Source organism: Carcharhinus amblyrhynchos, chromosome 10, assembly GCF_965287045.1.
Source record: "Carcharhinus amblyrhynchos chromosome 10, sCarAmb.v2.hapA, whole genome shotgun sequence".
Classification (NCBI taxonomy): Eukaryota; Metazoa; Chordata; class Chondrichthyes; order Carcharhiniformes; family Carcharhinidae; genus Carcharhinus; species Carcharhinus amblyrhynchos.
In genome coordinates this window covers 13,198,851-13,212,378 of record NC_137333.1, presented here as the reverse complement: position 1 = coordinate 13,212,378, position 13,528 = coordinate 13,198,851, and the positions used below count along the sequence as shown (strand labels likewise).

General features: G+C 39.5%; 1 protein-coding gene across 2 annotated transcripts in view; it reads right to left on the bottom strand.

The window, feature by feature from the left end:
- ndfip2 (Nedd4 family interacting protein 2) overlaps positions 1 to 13,528 on the bottom strand; it is a 75,284-nt gene that overhangs the window by 48,851 nt on the left and 12,905 nt on the right. For both annotated transcript variants that reach the window (XM_080198134.1, XM_080198135.1), the window contains exon 2: positions 2,707 to 2,851. In XM_080198134.1, coding sequence (XP_080054260.1) covers positions 2,707 to 2,851 — 145 coding nt within the window. The remainder of the gene's footprint in view (positions 1 to 2,706; positions 2,852 to 13,528) is intronic.

Here is a 13,528-nt window from a genome sequence, read left to right as displayed (position 1 = left end):
AGATTATATTTTGCACTTATGTAACACCTTCAACTCCAGAACCACCTACAGCAGTGTGGATGATACCCTCGACCTCCATACTTTCAACTAGCAAGACTGAAAACTCTGGAATTCCCTTCCTAAAACTTCTCCACCTCTCGTTCTTACTTAAGACACTCCATAAAACCCAACCATTTATCCAAATATATCTTCATGTGGCTCAGTGTCAAATTTTATTTTAGAATTCTCTTGTAACGTTTATTACATGGGAGGTACTATATCAATACAAGTTATTATTTTTGGGAAAGAGGTTAATGATTAACTGAATGGTAAGATAAATTAATATTTTAAAAGGAGGATAGAAGAGGTGAACAAAGGTAGGGTGTATGGGAGATCAAATTCAGAGGACTGAAGTTTGTGTGAAAGAATTTTCAGTTGGAAGAGATTGCATTTAGTGAAACAGATTTGAAGACAAGGATTTTAAGTTGACTTGATGGGGTTTATGGGTCAGCGAGGGTGGATGCAATGGATGAACTGACTTAAACATACGGGAAACTGTAGTTTGGAGCAGTTGGAGTTTATGAAGGGAGGATGATGGAAGGTCAGTACTAATAGCTTTGGAGCCAGGAAATGACAAATGTGTGGGCGGGTGCTTTACTGGCACGGAGGAGGGAGATGTGGTGAGAGAAAAAGATGAGCAATGCTGCAGGAGGTTGAAGCCAGTTTTACTTAAACAGATTTTTTTCAGTATGGTGCTCAGATGAAGGGACAATATAGTGCACATTTGCACATGGCTTTGTTTAGCTGGAGAAGAAAATGGCATCAGAGTTTCAATTAGGATGTCATATTAATTAGGAAACACAAATGCAAGCAATAGTTTTTGCGTCAAGAAGTTTTATAGAAGGAGAGCAGGGAGTTTTCAGTGTATATATGCACGCTGACCTCATGCCTTGGGATCATGTTATTGCAAGCTAACAGAGCCATTGACTTAAGAGACTTAGAAGGTGTTGGTGTTGAGTAAGAAGACATTACTGAATAGGTAGGAATGGGATCATTCAAGACAATCTTACAGGGCTAGACAATGAAAGGAAAGCATTGAAGACAGTTGCATGGTCAACTGTGATGCATTCATAGAATTCCTACAAGGCAGAAGGAGGCCATTCAACCCATCAAGTCTTCAGCGACTCTCTGGAACAGCATTTTACTCTGTAACCCTACATATTTACCCTGCTAGTCTACCCCAATCTACACACCCTGAGACACAAAAGTACAATTCAGCATGGTCAATCCACCTAACCTACACATCTTTGGAATGTGGGAGGAAATCAGGGCAACCGCAGGAAACCCACACAGACACAGGGAGAATGTGCAAACTCCACACAGTCACTCAAGTCTGGAACTGGACCCAGGTCCCTGGCACTGAGGCAGCAGTGCTAACCACCATGCCACCCAATGCTGCAGAGGCGTCAAGAGGATGAAAAAAAAAACACATGGTTATAATCATAAAATAATGTCATTTGTGATTCTGTTTAGGGCTGTTTTATATGTGCGAAGAGGAAAGATGTAGAAGTAAATGAGGAAAATAGAAATCAGTGAGTTATTTTAGTTATGGAATATTTACTTCTTTTAAACTGCAAACACTTTGAGAACTAATCAACTGGATGGCTCCCTCTTTTATTTCAGTTTCTATCCTCACAGTCATTGCGTAGAGTTGTTGTCTTCCAAGGCTGTTGCAAATCTGCTTCAATTCGCCTCCTGCTCACTCTTACAAATAGACTAGGGAATAAACTATTCCAAAATCAACTCAGCCTCAGGAAATCACTGCAGTGTTCCTCAGTGCGGTCGCCTGTGGCCAATAATCTTCAGCGGTTTCATCAATGATCTTCCCTGCATCACAAAGCTAAAAGCGAAGTCACGTACTAATGATTGCACAGCATTCAATTTCATTCTCAATTCCTCAGATAATGAAGTAGGCCGTGGTCACATGCAGCAAGATGTGGACAACATCCATGTTTGAATGATTAGTAGCAAGTAACCTTTGTGTCTTACAAGCGCCAGATAATGATCATCTCCAACAAGACAGATTCTAACCACCTTCTTTGTATCCACATTCCAGATGTTACCATTGATCAGAAACTTAACTTGACAAAAATACAAAGAAGAATTTTAATAATACACAGAAATTAACTCAACTCCTGCCCTCCCACTATCTACAAGGCAAAAGTCAAGAATGTGATGCAATGCTCTACACTTGCCTGGATGAATGCTACTCCCAAAACACAAGCAGCTCATCAGCAGCCAGAACAAAACAACTGACTGGCACCTCCAGCCACCAGTGCTGCAACAAGGCTACACTGTACACCATCTACAAGATACACTCCAGCAACTTGCCAAGGCCTCCCCCTGAACCAATGACCTCCAGCACTTAAAAGAACAAAAGGTAGCAGGGGAATAGGAGCGTGACCACTTACAAATTCTCTTCCAAGTTACACTCTATCCTAGCTCGGAAATATAATCGACATTTGTTCTTTGCTGCAGAGTCAAAAACCTAGTCAATCTACCTAATAGCAGTAAGGACTCTCCATGTGAACGGCATCAGTTCAAGAAAGCAGCTCAGCAGCACCTTCTCAAGTGTAACTGAGGATGTGCAATAAAACGCCAGCCTTGCCAGTAATGTTCACATCCCATAAATGAACTAAAGATAAGGAAGCTATTTCTAAAACTGACCTGTGGCTGATGCAGTTGCTCCCATTGTGACACTGCTATAAGGTGGTGGGGCTGTGTCAGTTTCAGCTGATGTTTCAGGAGACTCTGTGGGAAGATTTGGCTGTAACACATCAGATGTTTGTGGAGAATCATCCTCATTATGCAGCTGTTTTAACAGGAAAAAAAACAAAAAAAAAACTTAATTAGGAGAGTAATTACAACATTTTGAATAAATTCCAAATTTAATTATTTGATTTCTGTCCTACTATTATGCCCTCTATAGCAGTTAGTCACCACCCTCGGAAGAGGGTGAAGCAGAATCAAAGCTCCTTATTTTTAGGCTGCAGACAGGTTCACATTTGCTGTTTTTACTTACAAGAAATGCATTTAACATATTAATACGAATCACAACACAAACACTTTGTGGAAATAGAATCTGGATTTAATCCCAAGCATCATTAATCTGGGATTAAGCTCCCCTTTTAATACGCTGCTTAACAAAAATACATTTGCTTTGTTACAATCTCCATTAGGTATCAAAGAGGTATGAACTTCCTCCATTTGGGTGATTAGATCTCCTAGTTTTGCCTTGGGACTGGCCCAGTTTATCAGTAAAGGCACAAGGCAGGAATGTGATGGAACACGCACCACTTGCCTGGATGAGTGCAGATCCAATAACACTCAAGAAGCTCAACATGGTCCAGGGCAAAGTAGCCCACGTGATTGGCACTCCATCCACCATCCTCAACATTCACTCCCTCCACTACCAGTGCACAATGACAGTAGTGTGTACCATCAACAAGATGCATTGCAACAACTCACCAAGGCTCCTTTGAGAGCAACTTCCAAACCTGTGACCCCCACTGCCTAGAAAAACAAGCAGAAGCAGCATGGGAAGATCATTACCTGCAAGTTCACCTCCAAGCCACGCAGCAACCTAACTTGGAACTACTATATCACCAATTCTTGACTATTGCTGCTTCAAAATCCTGGAACTCACTTCGTAATAGCACTGTTGATGCAGCTACACCATAGACTGCAGCAATTAAGAAGGTAGCTCATGACCAATACCTCAAGGGCAATTATGGACAGGCCACGAATGCTGGTCCAACCAACAATGCCCACATTCTGTGAAAGAAAGAAAATGTGCAGACAAACAGTAGAAGTAGCATGCTCTGGACAGTGTTAAGTGAACTCACAATCATCGCTCTGTAGTCTTGCTTCATCCAGTCATGAACTAAAAGAAGTAGGTACCAAGAATATCCCCCATTCTCAACAATAAGGCCAACGCATGACACAAAGTAAACAAGAATAAAGCATTCACAAATATCTTTAGCCAGAAATACCAAGTTGATGATCCTTCGTAGCCACCTCACGGATTCCCCATAATCAGAACACAGTCTTCAGTCAATTCAATTCACTCTACGTAATTTAAAAAAATAGCAACATGCACCGTATATATACATCAAAGGATTTAGGCCCTGATAACATCCTGGCAGCAGCGCTGAAGACCTATGCCCCAGAATTAGCAAATTTGTTCCTGTACCACTGTAATATTGACAAGTACAAAGATAATATGGGAACTTGCCCAGGCATGTTCTTTCCAATAAAAGCAAACAGATCAAACCATGCCAATTGCCACTCCAATCAACTAACAACCACCGGAAAACTAGACAAAAATAAATGTTCAGGGGCAATTACTCACCAATACTTAGTTAGGGTTCCATCAGGAGACCACAGCCCCAGACCCCATTGCGACCTTAGTCTAAATATGAATGAAAAAGCTGAAAAGACAAGATAGACCACCCTTGATATCAAAGCAGCAGTTGATCAAATCTGGCATAAAGAACCCCTAGAAGAGTAGAAGAAAAGTAGTAATTGAGGGAAAACCTTTCCAGGAGCTGGAGTCATACTTTGAGTAAGATGGTTGTCATTATTGACAGCCAATCATATCAGCCCCAGAACATCACTGCATAACTTCTTCACAGCAGAGTATTTGATGCAACTATCTTCAGCAGTTTCATCAATGACACCCCCTCCATCATATGGTCAGAAGAAAGAATATTCAGTGATGAATGCAGAGTCTTCAGCTCAGTTCACAATTCCACAAATGAATGGCAGCTAACACTATCTCTCAGAGTCAGAGGTTTACAGTATGGAAACTTCAGCTCAACTTGTTCATGCTGCCCCTTTTAACACCTAAGCTAGTCCCAATTGCCTGCATCTGGCCCACATCCCTCTATACCCATCTTATCCTTGTAACTATCCAAATGCTTTTTAAAAGACAAGATTGTACCCACCTCTACTACTACTTCTGCCAGCTTATTCCAGACACTCACCACGCTCGGTGTGAAAAAGTTGCCCCCCTGGACACTTTTGTATCTCTGCCCTCTCACCTTAGTGTCCTCTAGTTTTAGATTCCCTTACCTTTGGGAAAAGATATTGACTATCTAACTGATCTAAGCCCCTCATTACTTTATAGAGCTCTATAAGAACACACCTAAGCCTTCTATGCTTGAGGAAAAAGTAACAGTCTATCCAGCCTCTCCTAACAACTCAAACCATCAAATCCTGGTAACATCCTAGTAAATCTTTTCTGCATTCTTTCTAGTTCAATAATATCCCTTCCATAATAGGGTGACCAGAACTATGCACAGTAGTCCAAGTATGGTCTTCCCAATGCTCAAGTGCTCAATAATGGTCATCTTCAACAAAAGGGTCTCAGAAGTATTTCCATGTGGAATTTAATGACATTGCCATAACAGAGTCTGCTACCATTAACATCCCAAGGGTCACCATTGACCAGAAACTCAACTGGACTAGCCACATAAATGTTGTGGCCTTTAAAGCACGTCAGAGGCTGGACATTGTGTGGCAAATGGTCTAATTCCCAAAATCCCAAAGCCTCTCTAACACCGATAAGAAACAAGTCAAAAATAAGATGGAATATTCACCAATGGTTTAGACGTTTACAGAAATACTCAAGAATCGGGATGATATCCAAAAAAGCAGTCTGTTTGATTGCCACCCCAACCACCAACTTCAGGATTCATCACCATAGCTGCATTTTCTATAGTCTACAGCCAGAAAGTTTCAGCTATTTCTGACAGTGGGATCTTCCAATTATACCATTTGCGAATCCTGCCGCAGGTTTCCCAGTGGCAGGGGTGTAATACTATGGGAGAACCAGAAGATTCCACTGCCAGCTAATGGCAAACCAAAGTGAATCACACCACTGGAGGGAGAGCAGAAAATCCTGCCTTATTAAGGCAGACAGCAGGCAAGCCATTATCTCCCAAACTCTCAACTTCCAGCACCTAAAAGGACCAGGGTAGCAGATAGACAGTCACCTGCCAAGTCACACTGCATCCTGTCTTAGACATATATCACTGTTCCTTTTTCAGTGTTTGATCAAAATCCTGGAACTTCCTAACTGACAGCTTTGTAGGAGTTCATCACAAGGGTCATGGTCATTTAAGAATAAAGTCTACCACCACCATCTTCCCAATGGCAACTAAGGATGGGCAATAAATGCCAAGTTTGTAAACAATGTCATATCCTAAAGAATATTTTTAAACAATGCCCACCACCAAAATTAATTATATCAAATTTAATTAATATATCAAATTTGTTTAATCGAAAACACTCCAGCTTTCACATAAGCAAAACAAAAAACAGGAGCGATTATCATGTGAAGCACAAAGTTGTTTCATTGTTTATCTGCAATCTACAATGCATTCCGGACCACTTTAGTGCACCAATGCTAGGCAATTTAATGCCTTGCCCAGCATATCACCCAGTCCAGCTATTACTGTTCCAAATCACCTCGTGTTCAAGCACCTATCAATGAACAAATATCTTTTGAGAGAGACCCATAGACAATAAATCCATGGCACAGCATTAGTTAGCACTGCTGCCTCACAGTGCCAGCGACTCAGGTTCCATTCCTGGCTTGAGTCACTGTCTGTGCGCAGTCTGCACGTGCTCCCAGCGTCTGTGTGGGTTTCCTCCCACAGTCCAAAAGGTGTGCTGGCCATGCTAAATTCTCCCTCATTGTACTCAAACAGGTGCCACAGTGTGGTGACTAGGGGACTTTAACACTGCAATGATGTTACTATAAATGTAAGCCTACTTGTGATCCTAATAAATAAACTTTAACCTATTGATATATTAATATGAATGGTATATAAACGTGTCTACATTCCAACGTCTATTTCATAATATTTTGAAGAATATTTCATCTGACAATCATCTTTTTAATCATCTTGCACATTCCAGTATAAAGGAGAAATATTGGGAATCTCCTCAGTTCCCTTCATTAGTCCTGATGGTCACTTATAATATTGCACAGACAAAATAATTAACAGAAAGAGGAAGGTTCTGATGGGATATCAAATCTATCTCGACTACAAAGGAATAACTAATTTAACAAAAGTTGGGATTTGGCCCAAAACATTTCTATGGATATTTTGTACGTGAGCTAGAATGATGAGACACAACTTCTCCATTTTAAAGGGATGAACAAACTAAAACTTCATCTTTACCAATAAGATTGCTACACAGGTTGATAAACGTGAAGGACGTTGCTGATGATAATGGATTAAATTAGCAAATAGTTTCTACAACTTTATTAAATATGCATGGCCTGAAAATGCAAGTTCCTCTGTTATGGAATCCCCTGCACAATTATACATTGTCCTTGCTGTATTAAGGTAGCAATGTCAAGTGGGAAAACATTAGTGAAGGACAAAACTGGGGTTTGGAAATTGGCCATAGAGTTAGAACAATAAAGCCAAATAGACTAGATCCATTAAGTTTTGAATTCAACGGAATTTAATGGGCATATTCAAGGACTCAAGGATAGACGTGGCTGAAGAATTTGAATTTGAGGCCAAGGAATATTACATTGTGTTATAAAGAACATAGTCCAGGTAGTTCCTGCATGTTATGTAAACTCTAAGATTAGAACAGAAAAAAAGTATGCCAATCAGCTACAACAGATTAGATAAAGGAGAACAGTTGTTGATGCATCAGTTATAGTGAAATTGCTTAACAACTCTAGCTAAAGGTCTTCAGGATTCAGTACATTAAAGTGCCAGTAATTTTTGCTCTCTCCAGGTTAACTTGTTTCAAAGACCAAATGCAATAAGACTGTTGAGTACTGCCGAGAACTGAGAACAGGTGGAGAAGAAAACTGAGATTACCTGATGCAGGCTAATTCTAACGTTTAACCTTCTGCATATTTAGCTAACTAAAATTTATTAATCTTGGATTCAAAATTAACAATTGAGCTAGTTTAAATAGCTATTTGTGGAAGAGAGATCTAAACTTTGTTTGATTATTTAAAGTTTGATTGTTTGATAAAAAATTGACATATGTGACAAGTGAACATCAGAAAGCTATTGAGTGTAACAGAAGCAGGGATAAATACAACGACCATTGAGGTCTAATAATGCCACCTGATGTGATCACCTGCAACACTGAAGATAACCTGAAACCTGAGAGACAAGTTCATTCGAGTGTATTCGGGATAATATCTTCGTGCAGCAAGTTCATAAGTCAATCAGACAGCAGACAGTGTGCAATGAGACAGGGTTAATTAATGACCTCATGATAAAAGGGGCCTGTCAGTAGCACTGATAATAACATGACTGAATTTCACATTCAGTTTGAGGGTGAAAAGCATGGGTCTGAGACTCATGTTTTAAACTTATATCTTAAAAGATACAATTTCTACGGTCACGTACCTACCAGCTCAAGAACAGCTTCTTACCTGCCGCCATCAGAGTCTTGAATGGATCTATCTTGCACTAAGTTGATCTTTCTCCACATCCTAGCTCTAACTGTAACACTACATTCTGCATTCTCTCCTTTCCTTCTTTAGTGCGCAACTAACAATACTTTTCACTGTATGCTAATACATGTGACACTAATGAATCAAATCAAATAAATAATGGCAACTGCAAGCTAATGAAGACAGGGCAGTCTAAAGTGTACTGGGAAATCAGGCTAAAAGGTAGGATGCAGTGGCAGACATTGAAGGAGAAATTTTGTAACTCTAGGCAAAGAAACATTCCAGTGAAAGAGAAAGACTATGAAAAGCACTCAATCCTTCCTTAGTTAGCCATGGATGTATCAAATTGAAAGAAAAATTCTGCTAGAAATGTAAAACTAGGTAGTAAAAATTTCTGCAAGTATTTAAGGAAAAGAGTAACTAAAATGAGCATTAGTCCTCCAGAATGTATGTCTGGGTAATTAGTAATGGGAAATAATGAAATCAAAGACACAATAAACACTAAATTTAGAATCAAAGAATCCTTAGTGCAGAAGGAGGCCATTTGATCCATCAAATCTGCACCTACCCTTCAGCAGAGCATCCCACCTAGGCCCTATCCCCACATATTTACCCCACCAGTCCCCCTAACCTACATAGTTCAGGCAATTTAGCATTGGCAATCCGCCTAGCGCATCTTTGGACTGTGGGAGGCAACCAGAGCACCTGAAAGAAACCCATGCAGACACAAAGACAGCATGCAAACTCCAGTCACCCAAGTCCGGAATTGAACCCCGGTCTCTGGTGCTGTGAGGCAGCAGTGCTATGGCCAAAATTTTTAGATCAATGGCAAAGCTATGGCAGTTGCTGCTGACCGTGATTAAAAGTGTGCCCTTACACCACTTCTCACCCGTCCAACCGGGACTCTGTCCCAGAGCAAGGAATGAGGCTTTATCACAGGGATCCATGAACAGGATTGGTAAGGAGAAGTAGAGTGTCCATGCCTCCTCCTGATGTCACCAGTTCATGTAACATCCATTGAGGTCAGCATGCTTTCAATGTTATGGTAAATCTTTGGGGAAAAAAAGCAAGAACTTTAACTTTTTCAAATGTTTAAACTAACTCTGTAGTGGGTTAGAGACAGACGCAGTGTTTTAGGCCTCCCAGTATTGTTCCTGCAGTTACTCACTGCCCTACGTCCAAGATTAATGGTGAGAGAACACCAGGCTAACTATCTAGTTAAGTATAGGGCATCAAACCCAAGTTTTCAATACTAAAGTTAATGTCAGAGACATTCTTGAAGGAGCCCAGGCTGCATAAATTTATCCACCAGAAGTTTAAATTTTCTGGGGAAAATACGATTGTGCGCTCCAATCAAGACTTCTCAAGAGTCTCAACAATCACTGCTGAACCAACCCAATATGTTTCTGAACTTGACCACGACCATAAAGACCAGGACTATGCCCTTAGAGAGAGGGGGATTTTAATTTAATACCTATGAATCACTATTTTTTTAAATAAATATCCCAGGTCAAGGGTGGCTTCCACTGTACAACCTTTGAAAGCTACATGTACAGATGTGGCATAGAATCATAGAATCACAGAACGCTACAGTGTAGAAAGAGGCCCTTCAGCCCATCGACTCTGCACCGAACACAATCCCATCCAGGCCCTACCCCCATATTCCTACATATTTTACCCACTAATCCCTCTAACCTACGCATCCCAGGACACTAAAGGGGCAATTTCTTAGCATGGCCAATCAACCTAACCCGCACATCTCTGGACTGTGGGAGGAAACCGGAGTACCCGGAGGAAACCCACGCAGACACGAGGAGAATGTGCAAACTCTATACAGACAGTGACCCGAGCCAGGAATTGAACCCAGGTCCCTGGAGCTGTGAAGCAGCAGTGCTAACCACTGTGCATATCTTTGATTATGTGCATATTGGCATGTTGCGAATAAAGTAACCAATATGTGGAATGCATGATTAAAAAAAAATCACTGAAGAACAAATCTTTGACATGTTCAGTCACAATAACAACAGCATGATATGATGTAATTATATACAGGAAAGGGAGAACACATATTACTAATTTAGTCGTTTAAAATTTATATAAACTTTTTACGCATGGCTTAGTCATGTTTCTCAAGGAGAAACTAATATTTTTCATACAAGCATTAAGGAAGCAACAAATGTTCATTTACACGGCCTACGAAAGGAATTGAAGTTAAAACAAAGGAAGATAGATATGGAAATTCCAAAATTCCAGGCTGATTATGTGCATATTGGCATTAAATTTGGAACAATGCTTAAATTAGGTAAAGGAGCTCCTGATTAAAATTATCCATATTATGGATAACAATAAAAGTGTGCTTGTTAAGAAGGATATTGTAAGACTCAAATTTCAGTATTATAAATAATTAATTGTTGCTACTACTGTACATGTACACAACATCATAAGATGTTGACAAGTGATTTTTTTTCTTTCCAAAGACATAGCCTTTCTTGCCCCATCTGGATTAATATAATTGTACAAACTAATCACCAGATGGAAATCATACACAAGAATACCAGATTTAGCCCCAAAGAAGAGAATATCTTTGCAAAATTTTATCTTATTAAAGTTTACATAGGATGGGAGGGAGGATCAGAGCAATGCTAAGGGAGACAGAATCAAAGACAAAAGATACAAATCAAAGAACTGCAATTAAGTACAAAAATCAGTAAGCGAATCATGGGTATGGGGATATGATCGGAAAATGGAGTTGAGGATTATTGCATCAGATAAGTCACGATGGGCTAAATGGCCTACTTTTGCTCCTGTCTCTTCTGGTCATCTTCTTTATGCGATAACAGAAATAAATATTCTGATCTTGTTAGTTTGATACAAGATCTACATGTTAGTGAGGAATTTAGTGTCTTGACTTAGTTGCTGATGAGATCAAAGCTCCTTAGCAATTGCTTCTTATATGGAAGTGTTTGGTTTTGACTTAATCACAAGCTAACAATCTAGTTATCACGTAGCAGAGGCACGAGAAAGGCTTACACGACTACTTAATGTTATGAGAATTTTGCTTCAAAGGTGTGATTAACCTCAATACTGAACTCAAAATTGTAGTGTGCAAGAGCCTTATATCATCATCAGAATCTGATGACTCAAACAGGAATACGTCTTAGCATTTCTTGCAACCTGCGAGCTGATCCTGAGCTACAAGCTCAAAATTCCAGGTTGAGCAATAATGAAGGACCAAGAACACATTTTGAAATGCTTCAAACAAATGCAACCAATTGCTACATTAAAAGAGAGGGGAAGTCCAGCAAAACACCACATAATGGAAACAACCTATTCAATGTGCACATAAATAGCAGATTTTATCAAAAGTGGTGATACGGTTTAATACAATTCTTATTCTCATTTGTGTATCTATCTGAACGTTTCTTTACATTAATTCATGAACATTAATGTACTGATGATGTTTCTAATCTCGCAAAAATATTCACAACACTAATATATCTCAACAAATTATGTTTTTAAACTAGCATAATCCAAGAACCAAGATGGTTCAATAAATGTACTTAATCTAGCAAAAGCTGTTAACGGCTTGATGCTGCATCTTTTCTACTCCAGGTCTTTGATCCAGGCTGAGTTATCCTTGGTCCTCTTAGTTACAGTTCAAATTATAGCTTTGAAAAATGGATTCAACTTTCTTTATTTGTATAATAGCAATGATCACACAATAGAGATTCATAATACATTAACTGTGCGTGAAAAGTAGTATCATAGTATCTTCACATTACTGGACAGAATTCACAGAAATGGATTTTTGTACAGCAAAGCTTGTTCTAGACTATTCTGGATTTTGAGTGACAGCTTCAAAAGCCACTTCCTGTAAGACTGAAGATAACAAATTCAAGATGGGTTTGTTTTGCAGCATTAAAGAGCAAATTGTGATAATGTTTCCATGATGTCAGAGTGGAAGGTTGTAAAATTCTGGGCCTTTGTGAAAGAGACAATCTTTCCCATTTTAATTGGGTCTCCTCCAATCCCTCCCACAACAACCAGTTGAGTGATTGAATTACATAACAGTAAATTGTTTGTCCATATTTCACCCTTTATATATTTTGCTATTCCAACAATACAATGCATGACTTATCATCAATACACTGACCATTTCACTCTCTCAGCTACAAGTGATAAATCAGAAAGCAAAAGGAATAGTCAAGTAAATTAATCCAAATACAAAAGAATGAGGCAACGCTTAATAAAATGAACACAATAAAAAAATTTATGAATGATGCACATTCAAAAGAAGAAGATGAGACAAGTGGCAATGGATGGCCATGGATAGAATTGCAACAGTGGTTAAACTGCCTTTCCAGAAAATAGCTTAAGAGTTCAAAATATTTCAAAAGAAAGCTATATTTGAACAGGCAAATGCGAGTAGCATCAAGGTCTTGTTTTATCTTGTGTAGTCCAATTAAAAGCAATAAAAGGGAGTGGCACGGTAGCACAGTGATTAGCACTGCTGCCTCACAGCCCCAGGGACCCAGATTTGATTCCCAACTTGAGTTACTGTCTGTGTGGAGTTTGCATGTTCTCCCCATGTCTGCGTGGGTTTCCTCCGGGTGCTCCGGTTTCCTCCTACAGTCTGAAAGACAGGTGCATTGACCCGAACAAGTGCCGGAGTGTGGCAACTAGGGGAACTTCACAGTAACTTCATTGCAGAATTAAAGCAAGCCTTACTTGTGACTAATAAATAAAACTGTAACTATAAAATATTCAAAATTCCAGAATGTTTTGAAAAAGTCTTGCTGTCCAAAACTTTCAATATAAAACATAATTATGAAATGCATCTTTTAATCCAAGGACCAAAACTGGAAAAAAAATGTTTCCTCCACTTGTGGTATTCTCAATGAACTAAAATGTAAAGTTGCCATAATCTCAGGTGACCATAGTTCTGACTAGGTGGTGATTTAACTTGAGGATCGCCACATCTCAGGCGAGCCTTCATGAATAACTCCAGTCAGTACAGGAATTGAACCTACGCTGTTGGCATCGTTCTGC